The sequence below is a fragment of the Cinclus cinclus genome, chromosome 7 (genome assembly GCF_963662255.1).
Source record: "Cinclus cinclus chromosome 7, bCinCin1.1, whole genome shotgun sequence".
Classification (NCBI taxonomy): Eukaryota; Metazoa; Chordata; class Aves; order Passeriformes; family Cinclidae; genus Cinclus; species Cinclus cinclus.
In genome coordinates, this window is record NC_085052.1 from 30,466,355 (window position 1) to 30,489,517 (window position 23,163).

Here is a 23,163-nt window from a genome sequence, read left to right on the forward strand (position 1 = left end):
CAACAGCTAGAAAAATACAGCACTTGTAAGATCTTAATCATGCCACATTATGAATACAAATTGGTTTTTGCAAAAAGTCTTAGTGAAGCCAAAGGAACAGCTCAGGAAAGAAATTTTTGGGATGCTTCTGGTCATTGCAAACCAAAGAATTCTAATAACAAGAGTGCTTGCATTTACAAAGCTTAATATGGCAATTTGTTCAACTGTGCTTGTCCTAGAGCTGCCAGCAGGGAATGACTTTCTCCAATATCAAAGAAATAAACTCCAGACTCCACTCCACACTTGGAACTAAGAGTGCAGCCCTGCTAATACTTTCTGTCACCCTGCAGGAATGAAAGAGTAACACCAAACTGGTTTGAAAGCTTCCCATTCTTGGCAGCAGCTACACCTGTCAAGACTCAGAGAAACACTTGTTAGGTTATGATAACAGTACAGCTAATCATTGCTTTTGGAAACATCCATGCAAAACACCTTGTTCATTCAAGCAGAAACAAAACAAGAACACCCTGAGAACAATAAAACAAAACTGACTAATGACTCAACTACAAACACCACTGTGAAAACTGATTCAGTTACAAATGCTACAATGAATTCTAACCAAATCTTCTCTGTTGAAGGAAAATATTTCAAGGTCAAATAAAGAATGCTCCTCTGTGGAACAAACCTCAGTAAGAAAATCACAAAAAGTGATCCTGGAGCAGAGTTTTCTTTAGTTCCAACTGCCTAAACACTGTCTTTGTTCATACTTTTCTACAGCAGTTACATTTTATACATATATCCAGTATTGGCAGTGATAGTACTATTTCTCCAGGTATGTTTAAAAACTTTTGAAGAAAGTGGTCTGCAAGAAAAATGCTTAAAAATTCAGTCAATAGAGAACAGAAGATATTGTTTAAGCCTGCGGGCTGTGTTCAGCCAGAATTAAATACAGCCTTCAGGTCACAAAAACCACGAAGGGATACACAGGCTGGCAGAACACAAGATGTACCTACTGTCCTGAGCAGCCTAAGAAAAACTCAGACTGGGAGGGCTTTTAAAGATTACCTCCTCTGTTGGGGTAGAAGATACCACCACTACTTCAGCAGCACAAAGGGGGCTGAAAACCACCTTGTTCAGAAAAGACAGGGCCTTCAAACCCGCTGCTTAGAAGCCACGAACAATAAAAGATGGAGGAAATTATAAGGAATGGGTTAAGGTCTTTCTAGATTCTAGGGGGAAAAATGGAAAAGTAATCAGGCAGAGAAGTCCCAGAATGAAAAACCAAGGTCAGGAAGACAGACTTCAGCAAAACTTTGTTTTGTTGTCTGGAGACAATAGAACACAACAATGCCTGACTGGAACCCATTCAAAAAACAGTGATGAAATACTAGAGAAATCTAAATAAGAATATGATAGAGTGTCTCCTCAACACACCTTACATGACAGAAGGGATTCTCAGCCTGTTCTAGAAGCTATGGCTCTGGGACCAGGAACCTCACTGGAAAGCTGTTGGAAAGACTGAATTGGGCTTCTGGGTGTACTCTGACCTAGATCATACGGGCAGAATGGCACGGTAATTGTGAATTTGGAAACATGGGTTCAGAACACTTCTTACAAGAGGTGATAGAGCCACCAAATTGGTAAGCTGAGAAGAAAATTGCTAGTAGAATAGAAAAAAACTAGTTTAAGATGAATGACAAAAGAGAAGAATCAGATAGTAAGGGCTTAACTCTTCCTCAATAAAAACAGCTTAGTCTTTGAGATTTGCAGAAGATATATGAAATTTTAAATGAGGAGTGGGCTTGGCTTCTTCTTCTAGGGGACTGCTTGTCAGAAGCTGGAGGGCTTAGAATTTCTCTTCCTTAAATGACTCCTCCTGCCATTGTACTCATTGAGAACTACTGATCTGCAGGATTGAAGCAGGGCTGGCAGAGGTGAGACTGACATATGGAAAAATGAGTAAGGAGCTCATGTGTCCCCTGGGCCACCATAGAGCCTGTGGCTGGTTCCAGGCTTTGTGTCTTTTGAATGATCTAAAGAGAGATCCCATTTTTGTGTTGCAGACAACATTAAACAGAAGGAACTGCAAGCACAACATGTCTTAGAAGCCTAGGCAGGAAGTGCTACAATGGATTCTGTTACAGAATAAATAAAAGAATGCATCTGGGATCTCCAATCTGAAACAAACACAAAGAAGAATGAACATACACAGGAGACAATGCTGATTAAAATGTTTTAAGTATAAAATTGACTAGAAATTAACTACAAAAACTATATTATATGTTTGAGTTTCAACCCAGCAATATCAGCACTGGGAAAGAACAGTGATTCTGTAGGTGAATCTAGCATAATTACATATCAAGCATTTCAGTACCCTTTAAAGGGTCTCATGGAATTACAGTAAAGAATAATTGAATGAAAAGGGGAGAAAATAGAATGACAGGAAAAACATAAATAGCTGATTATATATAACTTGGTCATTGCCTAACAAAATAGCTCACAATCAATTACACAGATTTGGGCATCGTAAAGCTCTAAAAGAAGATGAGAAGGAAGAAGGAAGAAAAATAACCGTAAAAATTCATAAATATAGAGGAAGAATTTGGATTACCACATTTCTTGACACCAGAATGTTGAATAGCCAGTTTCCAGCGAAGCCTCACTACTTAGTGACATCATTATGATATAAGCCAAGACAGGATGAAATACTTGCTGAAGTGGAAGACATAGGGAAATCATTAGTTTTCTTCTCTTCCACAACTCTAAAGATCATTCATGAAGTTGTTGTCGGCTCCATTAAGTATTTTTCTGTTCTAAAAATAAGGAATATGGGAAATCTCAGTCTCTGTCAAGAGTGTAAAACAGCAATTAGTATTTTTCTTTGCAACAAGAGAGCTTTTGAAGTGATGCACTAGATTTTAACTCCTACATGAAGCAGCATTATCATTTGTCAGAAAGAAAAAAAAAATCAGAATGTTAAAGTTCAGCCAGGTTAGACATAATTTTGTGGAAGAAATGTATTTCTTAGTTGGCCATACCACCACTTAAACCCTAGAAAAGTGATATGGTTTGCATTTTAAAAAGAGTGAATCTAAATTGCCAAATTTGCAGCCAGGAAAAGGAACAAACCAGCAATAAGCATAACTCTGAATTTTGTGTCCTATTAAAATATCACAAATAAAAGCATTTATCTGTTATGCTGGCTACAGAAAATATGAACTGTGCTCGGAAGTGTCATAATTAAAAAAATAAACAAATATTCAACAAGAAAGATTCAGGACACTAAGAACTACTGTGAAATTTGGATCTCTCAGTTGTCCCTCATGTGGGAGTCTACCTAGATCTTCAATTTTTTTCCCCATCTCTCAGACATACATGATGACATTTCAGAAATAACAGTGATACTGCTCCATAATGCCAAAAAAGGGACGTAAAGATTGTGTCCAAAGACTGGATGATGCCACTTTATCCCTTCTGTTTGAAAGGTGAATGTGTACACAATATGGCAATGAAAATCCCAATTAATGAGCTCCAGAAAAATATTTCTGAATCCTCCAATAAATCCAGCATAATAATAAACTCCTGAAATTAATTAGAAAACATGAGACACGCTCAACTAACATGAAAAGCCAAAGATGCAAGCTGTTTACATAAACCAGAAATGACATCTTAGCTTATATGATGTAATGTTTTTATACAAGCCTGGTAGACTAAACAGTTGCGATGGTGCCAAGTGTTTGGAAGGTGATGAAATTGATTGAAACTGGCCAAGACACCAGTTCCAGCTCTGATTCTGATGCCTAAATACTATCTTCAAATATATGAAGGTAGAAAAAGAGTTTAAAAGCATGTTAGTAAGATTGCATAGTTCAAGCCATCAATGGTTAGAAAATACCAGAATGAAGCATACTTGAATAACCTTAAATTGGACACTTTGTTTAGATTATGATATAGCCTTTAACTGCATGATTACGTACTAATTTTTCCACATAAATTCTGATTCATTCAGCATACATAATGAGTAGTGCACACATAATGAACTATTTTTCTTGTAACAGCTATTTGCTTTTGTTCAGCATGTAGTCCCAGGACTCATTTGCTACACATTATTCATATTCTTCTCTGAAGACAAAATTATGAATTTCATCATGGGTTTTTCCATGCACCTCATGGGTTTTCCAGGCTACTACAGCGTCTGTCTGATTAACAAACATTCATTAGTTTATTTTGAAAACACTGCTGTGAGGGAAGGCAGAAATATGTTTCCATTTTTCACATGGAAAACTGAGGCACAGGAAAGTTACTTAATGTGGTTGATGATCTCTTCAAAGCCTTTTTTTAAAAGTCCTACTCTCACAGATGTTAGCAGCAGCCATTGACTCTAAGGACTCATGGTACCCTTCTCTGCTGGCAAATGAACAAGGAGGATTTGTCATCCTGGGCTTGTGCGTGGCTTTGGAAGGTGTCATGCACTGATACACATTGACCTTTCTCTGGCAGTCACACCAGAGCACAGCCTCTTCTGCCCTGTTCCTTTAACTTATTTCTGTCCCCCTTCCTTCTTCTTCACCAGTCCCACTTCAAAAGTCCTTCACTCCTAAGGCTGTCCTTTCAGTCCCAGTCTCTCTGCTTAGCAAGTCCTAGTTCCATTCATTTACTCCTGAGCTCTGTGGTCCAAACTGCCCAGTAACCCCCATTTTGTACTTCCTCATTCTTCAAATTAACATAAACTGGGTGAACATGCCCTCACCTTCCCCCCCAGCCCCCTCCAGCTTTACTGATCATGCTGCCTGAACTCAGATTGCCTTCCTTACTCCTTTATCTTATTTTCCCATTCTCTTTCAGGGTTATTTTGTCCAATTCCCATTTAATCTAATCCCCTTCTTGCAAGTCTTTCCTATTCTTCCACCCTTGACCAGCCATTGCCTCTAGTCTGTTAGCCCCTCTGGGGCCAGTTTTCTTGCCTGACTCCCTCATCTGTGTGCCCCAGGTTCCAGCATCCTCTTTGAAGGTTTGCTTCTCTGCTCTTCTCCTTTCTGTGTTTTGACAGGTGTCATTTTGAGAGGTGCCTTCTGCTTTGTCTCTGTCTATGCCCATGAAGGGCAGGGCGAGTGGCTGATGGCATCACCGCTCTCGGCCTGGCGGTACCCACAGCCACAGTGCATCATCTGTAGGGGGAGCACGTTCGGGAAATTCAGCTGCTGACATCCAATACTGTTCTACGAAGCCTGCAAAAAAGCCTGGTTTTTTCCAAGACTTAAGGTTTTCTGAAAACAGCTGTATTTCCATAGCACCGGTGTGCTCATGATACAAAATACATCCATTCATCTACTCAAGGTTTAATCCCCAGGTAAGGCTAATACAAATTTTATAAAAAGGTCACCAGAATGTTCTGCACTGATTAAACATTCGTTCCTGGCCTAAGCTTACAGCAGTACTGCTACAATGTTCTAATATGGAAAAGAAAAATAACAAATGCTACACTTTTCCCTATACACGGAGTGAGTCCAAGGGAATTCTGAGGAACTACACCTTAAACTGCACATCTGACTGAGCAGTGTTATTAGACCCATGTAAAAGAATAAGAGCAAATAATGCAAGATGCCTTTGAAAATAACAGCTCATAACTGGCTTTAAAATGTTGCATTCACTGTGAATCAAATTTTATCAGTCTTTATCTAAAAAAAATAAATCCAAAGTGTACACATTTATTATCTTTTTTTAAATATGTGTATGTTTTAAAATTGCTTTGACTCATTAAGACAGATGACAATGCCTGCAAAAGCAGCACTGAAAGAAACACAGAAAAAAAATCCAAAAATAGATGAACTGTCATAATATTATTAATTGCTTACTCCAATTTCTAGATTTGTAGCTCCTGTATATATCTTTACAGAAGGTATAAGGCAGTTTGCTGAATACAAAACATCTCAATATTAATCCTCTCATCTTAGACAAAAAGAAAAATATTTTGCTATCTACATAATTTTTCCATTACTGCTTATGTTTGTACTGCAGCAGGGCTTGTAATTCCAACTAAGTGTATTGCAGAATTTGTCATAGCTGGATGTATAATGTAATGATTTCACTGGCTGTCTTTACAGTTACTATGGCTTAAAGACCAAGGGTATTTTCAGAATATGAAAATATAGTATAATTTACTTTGTGTAATTCGTTTCTATTTATCACAAGACTTTGTTGAACATCAGTGATGCCAATCACCTCAAGAACATCACCCTTTTCAACAAAGATACCCTAAAATAAATGGCACATAATTATAATACAAATGTACCCATGTACACATCAGGGGTCAGATGTATGGCATGTACATTTGTATGCTTATCTCAAAGATGAATGCCTGAACCTTTGCTTCTTGGTTTTCTGTTTCCATTAAAACAAGCTTTTGATGCATAAGTGCCACCTGTAGGAAATACTGGAGTGTGCTCAAGAGCAGCCCTGTGCCAACTGAGGCACTGAGCTGTCTCTCTGCCATGCCCAATATAGGACCCCCTTTGGAAATTCAGCCACGTATTGAGGAAGCAACAGCCCTGGATGATGGCAGCTTGCTTGATGAAGGTTAATTTGAAAAGCCACATTGACAGGAAAGCTGTTGTTTTCCACTGAAGTCTAATCAGAAAGGAACTGAAATGAAAAATACTACATTTTCCCAATTGCTCGTCTGTATGACATTAATCCATAGGAATCAAGCAGTCCTTCACTACTGTATGTTGATCCAAATACAGTTTGTCGTGATTAACACGTCACTACAATTACTTACGGTACATAGATATGAAAGATTGCATAACTGACCTATTCTTAATTAAATCTACCATGAATTACAAGGAATATATATGAAAAAGTGTTTTAACAAAACAAACAAACAAAATAAAGACAAGAACAACAACAACAAAAAACCAAACCAACCAACCAGTGTAATCTCCACTACTATAAGCATAGTTCAGTTTCCTGTAGCAGTGAGTAAAGCATGAATGGATGGAAGTGCATATATCTTAATTCCAACACTAAAAAATATCAAAGAATTTCTAATGTAGCTATAAAAAAATACTGATAAAAAACTGACACTGATAAAAATAATAACTGAGAATTTTCAATGTCTTACCATTTTTTAAAAATATTACAAGAAGAATAAAGAGCTTACAAAAAAATAATATTTTTAAATGTTAGAGTCTGCCTAGGTCAAAAAAAGTAAAGTATTTAATCCCAATTCGTAAAAAATAACAGAGGAAACTGGCTTGACTCCCTCTATAGCCATCAGCCTTAACAAGTTATGCTCCAAAAATACACTCACGACAAGGAAATTGTTTCATTAATTCAGCTGTAGCATTCACTCATGCAGTATCCCCATTCCTTGGTCCATTTACTAGATAACATAAATTCCACACCCAAAGCACATTTTGTATCCATAAATGAGAAGTTACTTTTAATAATTCGTTGTGAAATGACAAGATATAAATTAACTGGTATATGAGAACAAATCATATGCCACTCTACGGAAAAACATGACTTCATTGTTTGACAACCAGCGAGTCTGTTTAGTTCTGTCAGTCACAGCTGGGTACAAACGACACGTCTCTTCTCCCCTAGCCCGCCGTCAGCGTCGCTTCGAGCACGTACGCTTGTTTTGACCGTCCCTCGTCACCACCTGACATTTATCTGCTTGCTTCAACACGGACAACCTTTAACACCCGCACCTGCTTCTCTGAAACCAAACTCCATGTGCCTGCCGGGGAGCGGACGGGCGGACGGACTGCCGGGCTCTGTCCCCGGGGCACCGCGGTGTCCGCGGCGGGAGCGCGGCTCGGCGCTGCGGGTCCGCCGGAGCGGTGCTGGCCGCGGTTCTGGCCGGGTTCTGGCCGCGGTGCTGGCCGGGTTCTGGCCGGGTTCTGGCCGCGGTGCTGGCCGGGTTCTGGCCGCGGTTCTGGCCGCGGTGCCGGCCGGGTTCTGGCCGGGTTCTGGCCGCGGTTCTGGCCGCGGTTCTGGCCGCGGTTCTGGCCGCGGTTCTGGCCGGGTTCTGGCCGGGATCTGGCCGGGATCTGGCCGCGGTTCTGGCCGCGGTGCTGGCCGGGTTCTGGCCGCGGTTCTGGCCGGGTTCTGGCCGGGTTCTGGCCGCGGTTCTGGCCGCGGTTCTGGCCGCGGTGCTGGCCGGGTTCTGGCCGCGGTCCTGGCCGGGTTCTGGCCGGGTTCTGGCCGGGTTCTGGCCGCGGTTCTGGCCGGGTTCTGGCCGGGTTCTGGCCGCGGTGCTGGCCGGGTTCTGGCCGGGTTCTGGCCGCGGTGCTGGCCGGGTTCTGGCCGGGTTCTGGCCGCGGTTCTGGCCGGGTTCTGGCCGGGTTCTGGCCGCGGTGCTGGCCGCGGTGCTGGCCGCGGTGCTGAACCGCCTCCCTCGCGGGCTCCCCCCGCGCCCCATCTTGCGAGCCACAGGCTCGGTCCGCTCGCCGCCTCGTGGCTCTCACGAGGGACCGGCAACAAGTCTGGCCGCTTGCCCACGCCGGCCGGCACATCCGCCCGTCTATCTGAAGCACGGGAATTGCCCTGGAGTACAAAGGACTTTGGAGACCGCGGGCAACAAAACCCCACCAGGGCCACTACCCCATCCCTAGCTCCGGACTCTCCGCAGCTCGGGCTCTGGCTCTCGTTGCCGCCTCGCCCAGAACAAGCCCCAGCGTCCATTCCTGGCAGGGGCCGGGTTGTGCATCAGGCTTGCCGGGGGTAATCGCACCGCAACGCCAGACACGGTTTCGGGAGCGGCGGTTTTCCCTCCCTTCCCTCCAGCAAGGTGCAACCTTCTTTTGTTCTCAATGGCAGGAGGGTGGCGGCAGAGGCGGGAGGGGTGGGGAACCCTTGCACCCACAAACTCACGGGGGATAACAAAGGACCATACGACGCGCGGATTAATTTGCATTAGCATCCATGAGGGCAGCAGCATTTTACGTCTGCAGGGATTAGGCGCGCCGAGCCCGGGCTTACCGTCCCTATCGCAGAGCTGAATCGCCTCCAGGCTGAGGTTCTTGATCACCTCCTCGCAGGGGCTCGTGGGGCTGCTCATGGTGTGCGCCAGGCGCGGAGCCTCCATCGCGCCCCTCACCGCTGCCTGCAGTGGCTTGGCCGGGGGCTGGGGCTGGGGCTGGCCGGCTCCGGTGCAGAGCCGCGCGGCAGCGCTTCCCGGCGCCGCCCGGCTCGGCTGCGAGGGCTCGGCGGAGGAGGCGGGCGAGGAGCGGATTTGTCACCGCAGCCAGCCGGGGAGGGGGCAGCGGCGAGGCGGGCGCCCGGCGCGCCCCGAGATCCGCGTTTAAAGGGGCCGCGGCCGCCGCCTCGGAACCGTCCCTTCCCCCTCCGCTCCTTATGTAACTGCGGCCGCACCTCCACGGGAAGCTCCCGAGGAGTCCAGCGTCTCCGAGTCAGGCCCTGCAAGCGGCCGGGCCGGGTTCCAGCCGCTCTGCCTCGAGCACAGCTGCCCACCGCCGCGGCGGGCTTTGTTTCGAGGTTACTCCGTAACCCGACAGAGTCGCCCGAGGCAGAACCACCCCCAAGTCACCGTTAGCGACTTCTCCTTCCCTAAGCGCGCAGCCCACCGTGACCGCTGGGTGCAATCACACCCAACTGCGAGGCCCCTGCCGTCCGCTCTGATCCTTCGATTATGAAAGAGTTTGCAGGAAGAAATATTAGCTGGTTTTAGATTGATAAACCTTGAAAAGCTGTCAGAAGGTTATTGGTTGCAAGAGAGGGTGTGGGAATGAGCCATTTCTGGCTATCTGTCCTGCACACTTCCCACCTGGCCTTTTTGTGAGAAGGAGAAATAATCCACCTGGTAGCAGTGCCATTCCTACCGAGCTTTTTGAAAAGTACTTAATAGTTCCCAGCTTCAGGACCAAGAACGGGGACAGAAAAGGAGAAAATTTAAGGAGTAATAGGACAGTAAATTAAACTTGAGTAGTACTGCACCATCATCAGGTGTGACAGCTCAGCTCTCTCCCCACCACAGTCCTGCAGGCTGGACAAAGGAGCAGCCTCTGGGCCTTAGGGGCTGCAGGAGTGCTCTGCTTTCTCCAGATCTCAGACTGACTTTGGGATCAAGTTCACTGTGCTGGAATGGGATCACCAGTTTCCAGACACAGTGGTTTAAGTCCATTTCCTACCACACATTATTACAAGCATTCCTGGCACCAGTCTGCTGTTTCACCAAGCTGAAATTCACACCATTTAGCCATTGATCACGAGACATCAAACTGGCTGCATTGAGAAACAGCCGATCATTGCATATTTTCATTGCAGTTCACTGCAGCCTCCCGCCAAGACTGAGGCTGTGATATTTCTTGGTGAGCAATGCATGACAGCAAGTTCAGAGAGTCCCTAAAGCTTCCATTTATCTTTCTGCTGTCCCAAGACCACCCAGTGTCTTCACAGTCCTCACTGATCTGGCACAGTAACAAGCGCCATGCACAACTGGATGTCTGTCATTCCACTAACACTGGACTTTGAGATCCTTCCATTCCATATGATGGTTTCCAGGGACACTAATCTTTGAAAATCCAGGGGAGAAGGAGTAATGCTGAGCACCCTTCTGGGACTGTGTACTCTACACACACACACACACACAAACACACACCTCACACACACTCTCTCTTGTTCATATATTTTCTCCCTGCTGTTTATTTCTCTGGTGTTCCTAATCATGATGGAAAATGTGTGCAGAGGGGTAAGGCAGAGGAGAAATGGAATGAGTAGGAAGGGAACCTAAAGGAAGAGAAAATGAAAAGGAAGTAACAGGATGGCAAAGTGTGAGTCAGTAGGGAGGTGGGAAGAGAGGAATATATGAATGAATGCACAGACAGAATGAGGACAAATATAGAATCAGAAAGGGAAGAAATTAAAGTGGGTGAGACTGCATTCATCAGGTTTTAATTTTGTCTCTGACAAGCATTAATTCCCTGGACTGAAGCAAAACCTTTCTCCTTGATATTGCAACTGTTCTAGCATACAGGCATCTCCTACGTAAGGCTGGAAAATTTCTTTCCCTGAAGATGGTGTATTTAGTCTCTCAGCCTTATGTTCCACATTCATTCCCTTCCACAATGTGGCAGACACTTCAGCAGCTCACACAATCTTATTACTTCTTTGCTATAGCACTATCTAAAGTCCATTTGAAACAGACACTGTTCTTGAATACTGAGAGAATTCTGAATTTATTCTCTCTGCCTCTATTTTATACACCTTTCTCTCCTCTACTTCTTGTTCTATGCAACTGAAATCAGGTTTTTAAGAACGGATGGATTTTGCAGAGCTCTTTGGAAGCAGACAGCTTTCGGTGTGTTCCAGGTCCTAAAAGACCTCTCACTTCTCAGCTACCTTGTAGCAATAATCCCTGTCTAAGATGTATCTATTTCTTCCCCACACCATTACATTTTATTTTTTTTAAGGACTGATTAACTCTCTAAATACCAGCCGACTTCAGTGTAAGTGTAGAGCAGAGAAACCTTTTTCATAGCTCCATTTTTAAAGCTAGACCTGCCTGAGACAGTATTTTGCAGAGTCACACTTCAGACTGCGTGCTTCCTTCAGCCTATCACTACTCCCATCACCTGGGCAAGGGATCAACGTTTTTTTAAAGCTCAAATTACTTCCAGATATGATTCCATGCAATTACTTGGCAATGAATTTAATCCTAGGTATTCCAGTCTCAGAGCACACAATGCTCTCATGGTGTTTTTCTTACCTGAGAGAACTATACTCTGCTTGTCTTAACAAGGAATATCATTGTCTGAGGCACAAGTTATGTTTGTGATAAAGGATGACAGAGTCTCAGCATATAATCAGAAAGTTTATTCTGTGACAGATTATCCCTGACAGTGTTTAGCAAAAAATGTCACATATCACAAATATGGGTCAACATTATGTAATGGAAAGTCTGCCAATGGCAGCACAACATTAGAGACAGCAGAGGGTCATGTGTTTAGAACAGCAAAAGCTTGCAAAAAATTTGCCACAACAGCAACCTCTCAGACTTTCAACATTTAGATAAACAGAATCTTACCAGCTCCTGTAGTTCAACAGCAACATCTCTGTTACATTGCAGTAACCACCCAAGGAGAGAGAAGTAGCATTTTCTAGTGTGATGCACACACGAGGAAATGTGAGCTGTGACACACAGCTCTTGCCTGGCAAGGTTCAATAATCTCAGCTCTCCTGCCTCAGCCTGGCATTCACAGTCCCCCAGGTAGGTCAGCAAGATCTTGCTGCAGAGCTACCACTCTACAGCAGAAAGGCAGAGAGGCTGCCAGCCAGCTGGAGAGTGTGTGGCTTCTTTCCTAAAAGGCACAACCTCATTCATGCCATAGAGCAAGGGGAAAAGGGGATTCCTGTGTATTATTTTATTCCTTTCCTCCCCACAAACAACCCCCTCCCCCACAATTACAAAGTTCAGCCCCACCTGTGTGGTATCCTCTTTTGGGGAAATTGCTGTGCAATAGCAGCAGAGCACAGCACAGAGCTGGGCAACCCCATTCTCACTCTTTGAAGCCTCTTTTGTAGTTCATTGTAGCAGATTTTTATCTGCAAAAGATTATTAAAGAAAAAAGAATATAAAAAAGCCCCCTTTCTCAGACCTCAGCAAGACTGAAGAGTTACAGCTCTTCCTTCCCACTTGGGAATAAAAATGACTTGTGTTATTGCTCAGTGGACCGTGCAAGCAGAAGGCAAAAAGACTACAGTCTTCAGGAAAACTAAAAAAAGACTAAAGTTTGCAGGAAAAAAAAACCAGGAAGGAATTAACGACAGCATTTTGGGTTTTTTTCCCCTCCTATTAATGTGTCACTTTTGAGGAGAAAAGCAAAATATTAAAGGACAGATAAAAAGGATGAAAATCAGTATTGAGGGTCAGTCCTTAAAGGTGCACTGACTAAACCTAGTAACAAATCCCTGAAGTTTCATGGAAATAAATTCTTTGTAATTTTGCAGTCATTCTCTCCTCTTAATGGACATGCCAACTATTTCAAGCGTGCAAAGGCACACACTTGAAAAAGATTGTTTGCAAAATATTATTGAAATGCCATAGAACCGAAGTAAAATCCACAGACTGGTGAAAGACAAAAAACCCAGGCCAAACTTAAGACCCTAATTGAAAGGCATGTGATGCCGCAGCCTTTGCTGAGACAGACATTGGTTTATCACAATTTATGTACTAGGTACAGTATCTAACCAGGAACCTCTTTGGTTTTTCTCAGACAACAAAGCAAGAGCCTCCTCAAGTGTTCAAACAATGAGGATGATGGCAGAGGGCCCCCTTTTATACACTAGGAAAGTCCCAGGCAGAGCAGCAGGGTTTATTCTTAGCTCTAGAGCGAGGCTCTCTCCCTCTTTCTGCAAAGGTAACACTCATGGCCAGGTGCCCCGACACCAAGTTCATCAGTGAAGCTCCAGCTCTTCTGGAAATGTCTCTGCCTGCTGTTTTCTGCTTCAGTGTTATTTGAGATGCTGGCAAGCCCCACAGCTTCTGGGAACTCTCCAGTGAGGTGCATGCAGTAGCTCATATACCTCAAAATCTCTCTCTTTCCCTGTTCAGAGGGATTCATTTCAGCAATTGCATTCAGTTTATGTATTCAGGCTTCTCTTGCAAGGCCATAAAGCATACTTTAAAACATCAAAGATACAATACTGAGGCAATCTTGTGACTTCTGGTGCCTGGGAACCTACTCACGAATCAGGAAAAATGGCTTCAGTGTAGGCAAAACTAGTCTACAGCTCGGCTAAAAAGACAATCAGTCAGTGAAAAAGACAACCATGCAAGATAGAAATTCAAAGCATAAGTGGCACAAATGGGGTAGCCAGAGTTTGACTCTGCCAAGTCTCTCAATACAGGAATTAAGGGGTGTCAATCGCAGGTAATAACAACAGCCTCAGAGCAAATGAGAGGAGGTGGTACTTCCTGCAATGGATGCTACAGTTGTAACACTAAAGGACATTTAGGAAAAGGAAATTTTTGTTCATTCAAGGGAAGACTGGAAAAGTTCATACAAAAGGGATGGTTTAGAATTACTAAAACCACAAGTGACTGAGCTGAGAGTGACTGAGCCCTAAGCTGAAGAACAACAGAGTCCAGGGAAGAGTTACTGAAGGCTGTTTTATGTGCTTGTCATGCCCTTCATCTTCTGTAAAAAACGATTTTCAGCCACTGCTAAAGGAGCTGTACTGTCCTGGGTAGTCCGTGGTCTGACCCAGGATAATCACAGAAATGCTCTGCTATCCAACCTTTCATTTCATACCACCCACCACTGCCGCACCATCCTCATTCATAAGGAAAACTTCTGAGTATGGAGCCCTCTGATGGTACCGGCTGGCTGTGCAAATCTCAACCTAATCTAAGCAACACAAACAATTAAAAGGGAATATTCCTCTCAGACCAAGAAAATTATCATTTATTGATGTTATTGACGGTGCTGCTTTCTAAATTTCAGTTTTCTGGTTAGCTTTATACTGTCCAAATAAACTTCTAAGAAAGAAAAATTCTTTCATATTAAAAAAAATTAGTATTTGTAATTCAAAATTTGTATTTGTTCCCCAATGGGTGCAAAGTACTGTTTAATGCTTAGCATTATCAGGTTTTAATTTCATTTTAAATTTAGCATCCCTGTATGAGATCCAGAGCAACCTTAGGGAACAAGCTGAACCTCTCTCCTTTGTGCTGTTAATCGGTCTTCCAACTTTTGTAACCACTTTCACATTTAAACTGTGCCTTATCCTCCAGATATTGGACCATATCTTGACCTTTAAATGATACTTTTGTCTGCTTATCCTTGACAATGCTGAATGCTATTCAGATTTAGTTTCTGTCTACAGTTTTGTGGCCAGCTTTGATACCTTTAAGTGAATTTTAGTCCCAGATGACTTGTTTCAGTAATTTCCTTAAGATATTAAGTGGCACAGCATCAAATGCCTTTGTAAAGTCTTGATGCTATTCTGTCCTCTGCTAATCTCCTGGCTTCATCGTAAAAGATGTGGAAGGATAAACATTCTGACTGGCCTGGCTTGGTGTGCTGCAGTACACCTGTGCCCTATCAGGGTCTCTTTACACTATTCACCTCCATATGAATGTCTCCCCCTTCAGCTTCACTATTTACAGTATTTGTTTCAATTTGGAGCCATGCCCATAAGACAATAGTTTCCATAATTACTCTTAATTCAGTTTTTAAAGTCTTCTGGCATGTTGGCACTTTATTACTCTCCTGATACTTCCTCAATTCTCTGTGGAGTTTTTTAGCAACTAGCTGTTCCATCAGTCCTTTAAATATCTGAAGGGACACCTCAGATGCATTTGTTCAAGTGATGATATTTCATTATGTATTTCTTACTTACTTTTCCCCAGCAGTTCATAATTACATCAATGATTTCTTAAGCAAGCCATTATTTAATCTCCTTCCCAATAAACTTCATGGCAAAAGTCCAATTAGTCCTAGGGAGAATAAGAATCGGTCTCAAAATTTATCTCCTTACTACAAATTAACTACAATTAATAGTTTCTTGGTGTTAATTTTGTGTTATTGTGCCTTCAAGACTCATAACACAGCCTTTTCATACTATTTTGACCTCTTGGCAGCTGCTTCAGTGTATCCTCATGCTGTCCCCCTTTATCTCTATGCTAAACTTGGAATATAAAACCCTTTTTTGGTGACCCTCTAGATTTCTGTTTCTAGCAAAGTTCATATTTTAGTTTCGCTTTTTTAAGTAGTCTGCAGTGACACATTCTCTCTTTGGTGTTTCCCATTTTCATTAGAACAAGACATGTTTCTGCTGGCTTTTCATTACAGTATCCTCTCATATTCCCCTTAATGTCCTTCTCCTTCCCACAAAGCCTTTTCTGAAACTCTCTCAACTGTTCCTGTGAATGAGATTTTCCTTGTAATACTACACCCTTTCACTGGATAACCAAAACTCTTCAGCCAAGAAGAATGTACAGTTACTTAACAAAGTTAATGAAGATAGTCTAAGTGATTAATTCCTCAGTGTCACCAACTGATCTAATTTTCTTATAACTGTAGAGCTATAAGCATTTTGCATAAGCACAGAAGATGGGATCTATGTCGATGTCACTGCTTTTGTACCATCACAGTCTGCTATGACTGAGGTGATGTGGCAACACAGGAAAGACACCGTTGCCTCATCCCCCACTGCTACCATGAACACAGTCAATTAACTGCTAAGGAAACACCAGGAAGATTGTGTTAAATCAGTGACAGTAAGAACACCAAGACATTCCTTAGCTCAGAGACTGGATGAGTAGTGAGACTAATTTTAAATTTCTCTCATTTGACTCAGTCACTTACTACAAGCTCTTATACTGTTTTCCAGACCTATGATTATTTATATATAGATGTTTTGCATTGACCCAGGCTGGATGCCATGTGCTCACCAAAGCTGCTTTGTCACTGCCCACCTCAGCTGGACAGGGAAGAGAAAATACACAGAAAAGTTTGTGAGATGATATAAGGGCAGGGAGAGATCACTCAGCAGTGACTGTCATGGGCAAGATGGAATTGACTTAGAGAAGTTAATTGAATTTGCTACCAACCAAAACCAGAGTAAGATAACGAGAAGTAAAACAAATCTTATAAACACCTCCCCCCACCCTCCTTTTTGCGTTGTACCTCCTCCCTAACCAGCGGTGCAGGGAGATCAGCAATGGGGGTTATGGGCAGTTCATCACAGTTTGTTTCTGCTGCTGCTCAGGGAGAAGAGTCCTTCCCCTGCTCCAGCATGGGGTCCCTGTCACAGGAGACTGTCCTCCACAGACTTCTCCAGCATGAGTCCTTCCCATAGGCTACAGTTCTCCGTGAACTGCTCCAGAGTGGGTCCTGTCACATGTGGTGCAGCCCCCAGGAACAGCCTGCTTCAGCATGGGTCCTCCATGGGGTCACAATCCCTGCCAACAAACCTGCTCCAGAGTGGGCTCCTCTCTCCACAGGTCTGCAAGTCCCTCCCGGGAACCTGCTCCAGCATGGGCTTGCCACACATTCGCTGTGTTCTTTAGGGCATCCCACTGCTCTGGCATGGATCTCCTTCATTGGCTGAACGTGGGTCTCTGCTCCTCTGCTCCTTGGATTTTCATGGGCTGCTGGGGGACAATCTGCCTTGCCATGGTCTGCACCACGGGCTGCAGGAGAATCCACTCTGGTACCTGGACCACCTCCTGCCCCTCCTCCTGCACTGACCTTGGTGTCTGCAGAGTGTTTCTCTCACCTATTCTCACTCCTCCCTTCCCTGGCTGCAATTACTTCTGCACAATACTTTTTTTTTGTTTTCCCTCCTTAAATATGTTATCACAGATGCATTACTGCCATTTCTGATTGGCTTGGCCTTGGCCAGTGGTGGGTCTGTCTTGGAATCCGCTGACTTTGGCTCTGCTGGATGTGGGGCAAGCTTCCAGCAGCTGCTCCCATAAGCCACCCCTTTAGCCATCCCCATCCCCTCTCTGCTACCAGAACCTTGCTACACAGACCCAATGCAATATGTGACGCACAATAAAAATGTCACATAATTTCACAAGAAACAGTATCACATTAAAAGCAGCAATGAAGAGCTCTGTTTTCCATGGGTTTGCTCTGGTAGGAATGCATGTCCTCTTAGCACTCATATACAGGCTGATTAGATAAAGAGAGTAAAGAAATAAATGATAAAATGAGCATTTGTCTGTAGCACTCTTTCTTTAACAACATCCACAAGCATTTTAATTAAACCATGTTCTGCTCTGAGTTATGTCCTACCACTGTTACTTGTGTTCTGAATATATGTCAGTCCTACAGTATGTTATTTATTGGTAGCATAGCAATCCTTACAGATTTCCAGTTGTTGTACATACACAGTGCCCTGGAGTACTTAAAGTCAGTGGAGGAGTTGTGGCATTCTGTGAGCCTTGAAAATCCTAGAACTGCCTCAAAATCTATTAATGACTGATTCACTGCTCCTGCTTCTTAAACCAGGCTGCACAGGAGGATAATTGCAAAGGCCATCTTTAGCTTAAGGAGTTTGTTTGCCTTAGGATCTTTCCACAGTCAGTGAGAGTAGAAAAATCATCATCTGTGTCTCAAAGGGGGTTCACTGTAGGAACTCAGAGTCACTCCAGAGGTAATGCTTCCTCTTGATTCTACAGGAAGCAGGGGGAGAAAAACCTTCTGAGGCTAAATTTAGTCTTTGTGAATGCCCTCTAAATTGTTCCTATGTGTGTTTGCAAGAGCCATCTTTGATAACCTGCTCTGTATTCTGGAGTGAGAAATGAGAGCAGCTAACAAACTTGGCAAAACGCTCTCTCCAGGGCTAACACAAGCTCCTCAGCTCCTTGTCCAAGGTTCAGAGGGCTTAATCTCCTCATGCTGATAGGGACAGGGCTGCCTGCAAAGAAGAACAAGTGTTCATTTATCCAGGCACAGCAGGTGTCTGATGACAGAGGTCTGACAGTGGCTCCTCTGTGATGGAACATGGGTCTGTGTTCAGACTTATCCAGCCACTACTTATCTGAGACCTGCTGAACTCACATCAAATGCTCATCATTTGTAAACTCTTTTTCTCTAATTTCCTCTATTTCTTCCATGTTACTTGCTAACCTGATATCTTTAATTGTTTTTTAAAATCAAATTTACTGGGGTTGTTTATCTAATTTTTCTTTTTAATATTGGTATTTTTTTGTGATTCCCTCTGTTCTTATTTTATCCATTTTCAGTCTAACCTCACCCACTCCCATCTGTCTGAGAGCCAGCTTCTGATTAATCCATCTCCACATAAATTCAATTTAGCCATCAACTGTACATTTTTGGGCTTGGTCACATGACACCCACCTGGTTATTTCTGGGATTAGGAGGGAAAATGAGGTAGAAAGTAGCAAAATTTGCTTTCTGTGTTGAAGCAGTTGATTTTTATTAATGAAAGTAAATTTTACTTGGTTTGTGGGGCAAAGTTTTGTTTGATACAGGGAGAAGCTTCTGAAGTTGCTCCCAGGTCCGATGGAGCCCAAGCCAGCCAGCTCCAAGGCGGACCCACCACTGGCCAAGGCCATCCACATTGGTGGTAACACCCCTGGGATAACAGATGTAAGAAGAGGAAAAAGACACTGTGCAACAGCAACCAGAAGAGAGGAATGAGGATATGTGAGAGAAACAACCCAGCAGACACCAAGGTCAGTGAAGAAGGAGGGGGAGGAGGTGCTCCAGTCTCTGGAGCTGAGGTTCCCCTGCAGCCAGTGGGAAGTACTCATATTGGATGAGTTTGCAGGGGACTGTCTTCTGGGTGACAGACCCCATGCTGAAGTAGGGGAAGAGTGTGAGCAGTCTTCTCTTGAGAAGGAAGGGGTAGCAGAGAAAATGTGTGATGAACCGAACTAACCCCAAATTCCCCATCCCCCTGTGCCACTGGTTGGGAAGGAGATAGAGAAAATCAGGATTGAGACGGGGAAGAAGAGAGAGGTGGGAGGAAGGTGTTTTAATATTTAGTTTTTGTTTCCCATTATCCTACTCTGATTTGATTGGTAATATATTAAGCTAATTTCCCCCAGCTGAGTGCACTTTGCCCATGACAGTAATTGCTGAATGATTTCCCCCTGCCCTGATTTTGACCCATAAGGCTTTCATTACATTTTCTTTCCCTTACCCAGCTGAGAAGGGTGATGACAGAGCAGCTTTGGTGGGTACCTGGTACCCGGCCCGGGTCAACCCACCACATAAATTTTCTGATCTCTTGTCCTTAGCAAGCTACTTACAGTAGCTGCCAGTTGACAAGAAAGTTGTCTGTGTGTATTTCATCAATCTTATAACATATTGCCTGTCATGCTGTGGAAGTATTAATTTGTACACATAAGTGACAGTAAAGTTTTCCAATACCATATCGAGCACAGCAACAGAAGTAAGGGTATGAGGTGGAGCTGTACAGTTTTGTACTTTAAATCCCAATCTAGATTAACCCTGCTATTTTGTTTGGGCAATATCTAGACTACTGCAATTTAACTTCTTGCATTTTTAAAGCAGTCATTACATTTTAAAACATATTTTAATGCTGTAGCTCCATCAAATTAATTTAGAGGTTGCACCACCTTAATTATACACACCCCTACAGTGATATAGCTACAGTTCACAAAAACTAAGGACAACCTTCCCCCTTAACTTCTGTGTACCACCAAACTGCTCCTGCCAGGAATGAGTTAGACCTGGTATTAAGGCAGTACTGAATCCTGTGTTTTTGGAAGGCAGCCAAATGTTCACATATATTAAAATCTCTAGAAACATATTACTACATACGTGTTTGCATTAATAAAATTTATCAAGCAAAGCTATTCAGTAAAGGAAGATATGACACAGAGTGAGCCTAAGGAGAGATCGAAAATGGAAATATTTTATCACTAACCAATGACTTATTTTCATTTGTCTAATAGTGCAGTAGAAACTAGAAATGAGTGCCAAATCCTCCATTTTCTGCAGACAGTTTAAGGCCTAAGCAAAAAAGCTTCATTATCAGTTTTTTATTCTTCTTTCTTGAAGTTGAGTAATATATCATGATAAACTAGGTGAAACAAATGAGGTATAAATTGAGCTAAATTCAAGGATTAATGGGATTAGCAGCTATCAGATCCATAGGCTATCTATAGACTGACCACTAAGTCTTATGCCCTCAGGAGTTAATTACACAGCTATCACAACACTGAACATGCACAACTGGTCTTTACCTGAATTGCAAACAAACCTTCCCACTCTTAGCACACGAGCAGTGATGTCTGACAAAAATGTGACAGCAAATAATTCAGAGATGAAAGACAGAAAAGTACTCCACAGTATCTTCAGGGCTTCCTCCCATGCTTAGAAGGCATGAAGGATGCTCAGTGATAAATAAGACAAAAACTGTGAAGCCCTTCCTTTATAATTAACTTGTAGAAAATTATTAAAAAATGTTCAATGATCATGATGGCTAAGGTGGGGAGACACAAGCTCTCTGGGTCTTGGTTCTGTTTTGGTGCAGTGCTTCTGCAGTTGAAATAGTGCCATGCAGCCCTTTTGGGGACAGTTGCTGTCAGCAAGTCTTATGAACTTGCAGTTAGCCTGGACAAAGATGCTCATTCCCAAAGTGCAGCTGTTAGGCAAATACTGGCAGTTACCAGGACTGTCAATAAAGAAACAGGAACAAGCAGTGGGGTTAGACTACAGTCACTTTGGGGGTTTGAGCATTCATTAAAATGACTGCCTGGCAGCACTGTCTAAATGAAAATATTATGCAAACACTGAATTCATCCTGAAATAAAACATCCTTCCTGTATCATGCTAGCAAAAACACTTTATCAACAAATATATCCAGGCTGAAATAGATCATGCAACCAGCTTCAGAGAGAAAAGGTAAGTCTTATCCCTATTTTCTCATTTTGGTTTTCTCCAACCCTCTTGAGGGGTGATGGTCTGAACTCCTTATACTGTCAAACTCCCACTGACCTCGACAGAAAACAGCTCATCTCAAAACACAGCTGAGTAGAGCAGCCAGCTGCCTTTGCTTGAGCCAGCTGTTCCCAAACCGAGGTTGCAATCCCACATGCAGCTGCAAGGCAGGCAGTGAGAGCAGGGTCAGTTCTCCAGCCTATTATGTGGTGCTTCCACAGACTGTGGGAGCAAAAGCTTTGCTACAACAATGATCATGGGTATCTCCTTTCACTGCTTTAAAGTTGTTTTCCCCTCTTCCTCCCCCTCAGCTACTGATGGAGTCTTATTACCACTTGATCCAGCTGAACCCTAAGGCAAAGTTTTCATTACCAGGCACACTCCTGCAGAGAGAGAGTTTTGTATGAGTTATAAAGTCAGGGCATTCAAATACTACATCAATTCACTTCCCACAGGCTGTCTTCAGGAATGCTCATTCATCTTGAAATGATGGTACTCTAAGAAGTCACTTAAGCTCTTAAGCTTTCCTGATCTCATGTCACAAATTCAAGAACAATCAAAAGGAAGAACGCTTGGAAAAGCATAAAAACGAAACCCATAGTCAGAAAAAATTGTTGCTGCAGCTTCTGCTAAATTAAGAGATCACGCCCTGCACAGATATAGCATAACATGTTTTGCTGTATAGTTCATAACAAACTTTGGTTCAGTCATTTCTGTCACCAAAAGATTATTTTGCTGTGGTGTCCTCTTTGTTTTGGGACATAGACAACCATAAAAGCCCCTCTGCGCACACCCTTCTAGAGGCTGTAAAGGAGACACAGAGCAAAGAGACACGGAGCACTTCGCCGGGGGAGTGCAGGTGGCTATTTCTGATAATCAGATTCTCATTCTGGCAGAGACATCTTAAAAATTATTATTTGTTGTCATTACATGTAGCAATATTGGTAGCCTTTACAAAGCGCTCTTGTCTTTCACAGATAACATTACCACACAAACACTGGCTGTGCACTTCCACAAAGACTAAGCGACACATTTCTTACAGCCTTAAATCATGTCTTCCAGGCCTGCTGGAGATCAGAGGGGCTGGCACAGGGGAGCAACTAAGTGCAAGTCACTTGTAATGTTCTACCTGCTAACTAAGGAGCAGACGAGCCCTGGCAGGCTGGCTGGAGCTGCAGGCACACAGCACTTGCTATAGCTCATTTCAGAAGTGTAGCACTGCTCTCCTCTCTCTCGTGCCCTCTGCCACATGCCAGCAAGAAAACAGGAGCACGGGAGCAGCTGACCACTTCTGATGCCAAGGCTTGTGTGAACACCGTAACAGCCTGTGCTCGCCAGCACTTCTCAAAGGAGAGGAGAAGCCAGTGCTCCTCTCAAGCCTTGGGTGAGGGCAGGGAAGAGTGGGGGAAGGAACTACCCCCTGTACTCTTTATGCTGTCGTGGGAGCTAAGCAGAGGAAGCCAGATTTAGTAAAGTCTGTGAATGTGGGTCCATGCAAGGTCGTCCACTTCCACACAACACAGCAATTGAAGAAGCGCTGTCAGGGCCATGGCGCCAGCTCTCCATGAAGAGTTCACACAGTCTGGGAAAGCGAGCAAAGTGAAAGCACTGGAACCCCTCTGAATCCTAATGCTGATCCCTCCCTTCCTAGGGCACAGCGTGGTGCCCGAGACAAAGAAGTAAATGCAGAGCAGAGGTGCTCTCACAGAGTCACAGAAAATGCTGAGCTGGAAGGGACCCACAAGGATCATCAAGTCCAGGTCCTGGCTCT

General features: G+C 43.5%; 1 protein-coding gene across 2 annotated transcripts in view; it reads right to left on the minus strand.

Moving 5' to 3' along the window:
• Positions 1–23,163, minus strand: part of PHYHIPL (phytanoyl-CoA 2-hydroxylase interacting protein like) — a 56,276-nt gene that overhangs the window by 23,903 nt on the left and 9,210 nt on the right. The window contains exon 1 of one of the 2 annotated variants that reach the window (XM_062496585.1): positions 8,965–9,070. The exons of the other annotated variant lie outside the window; for it this stretch is intronic. Within the exon in view, the coding sequence (XP_062352569.1) occupies positions 8,965–9,070 (106 nt within the window). Of the gene's footprint in view, positions 1–8,964; positions 9,071–23,163 lie in introns of those variants that run through there. 2 annotated transcript variants of the gene reach the window in all.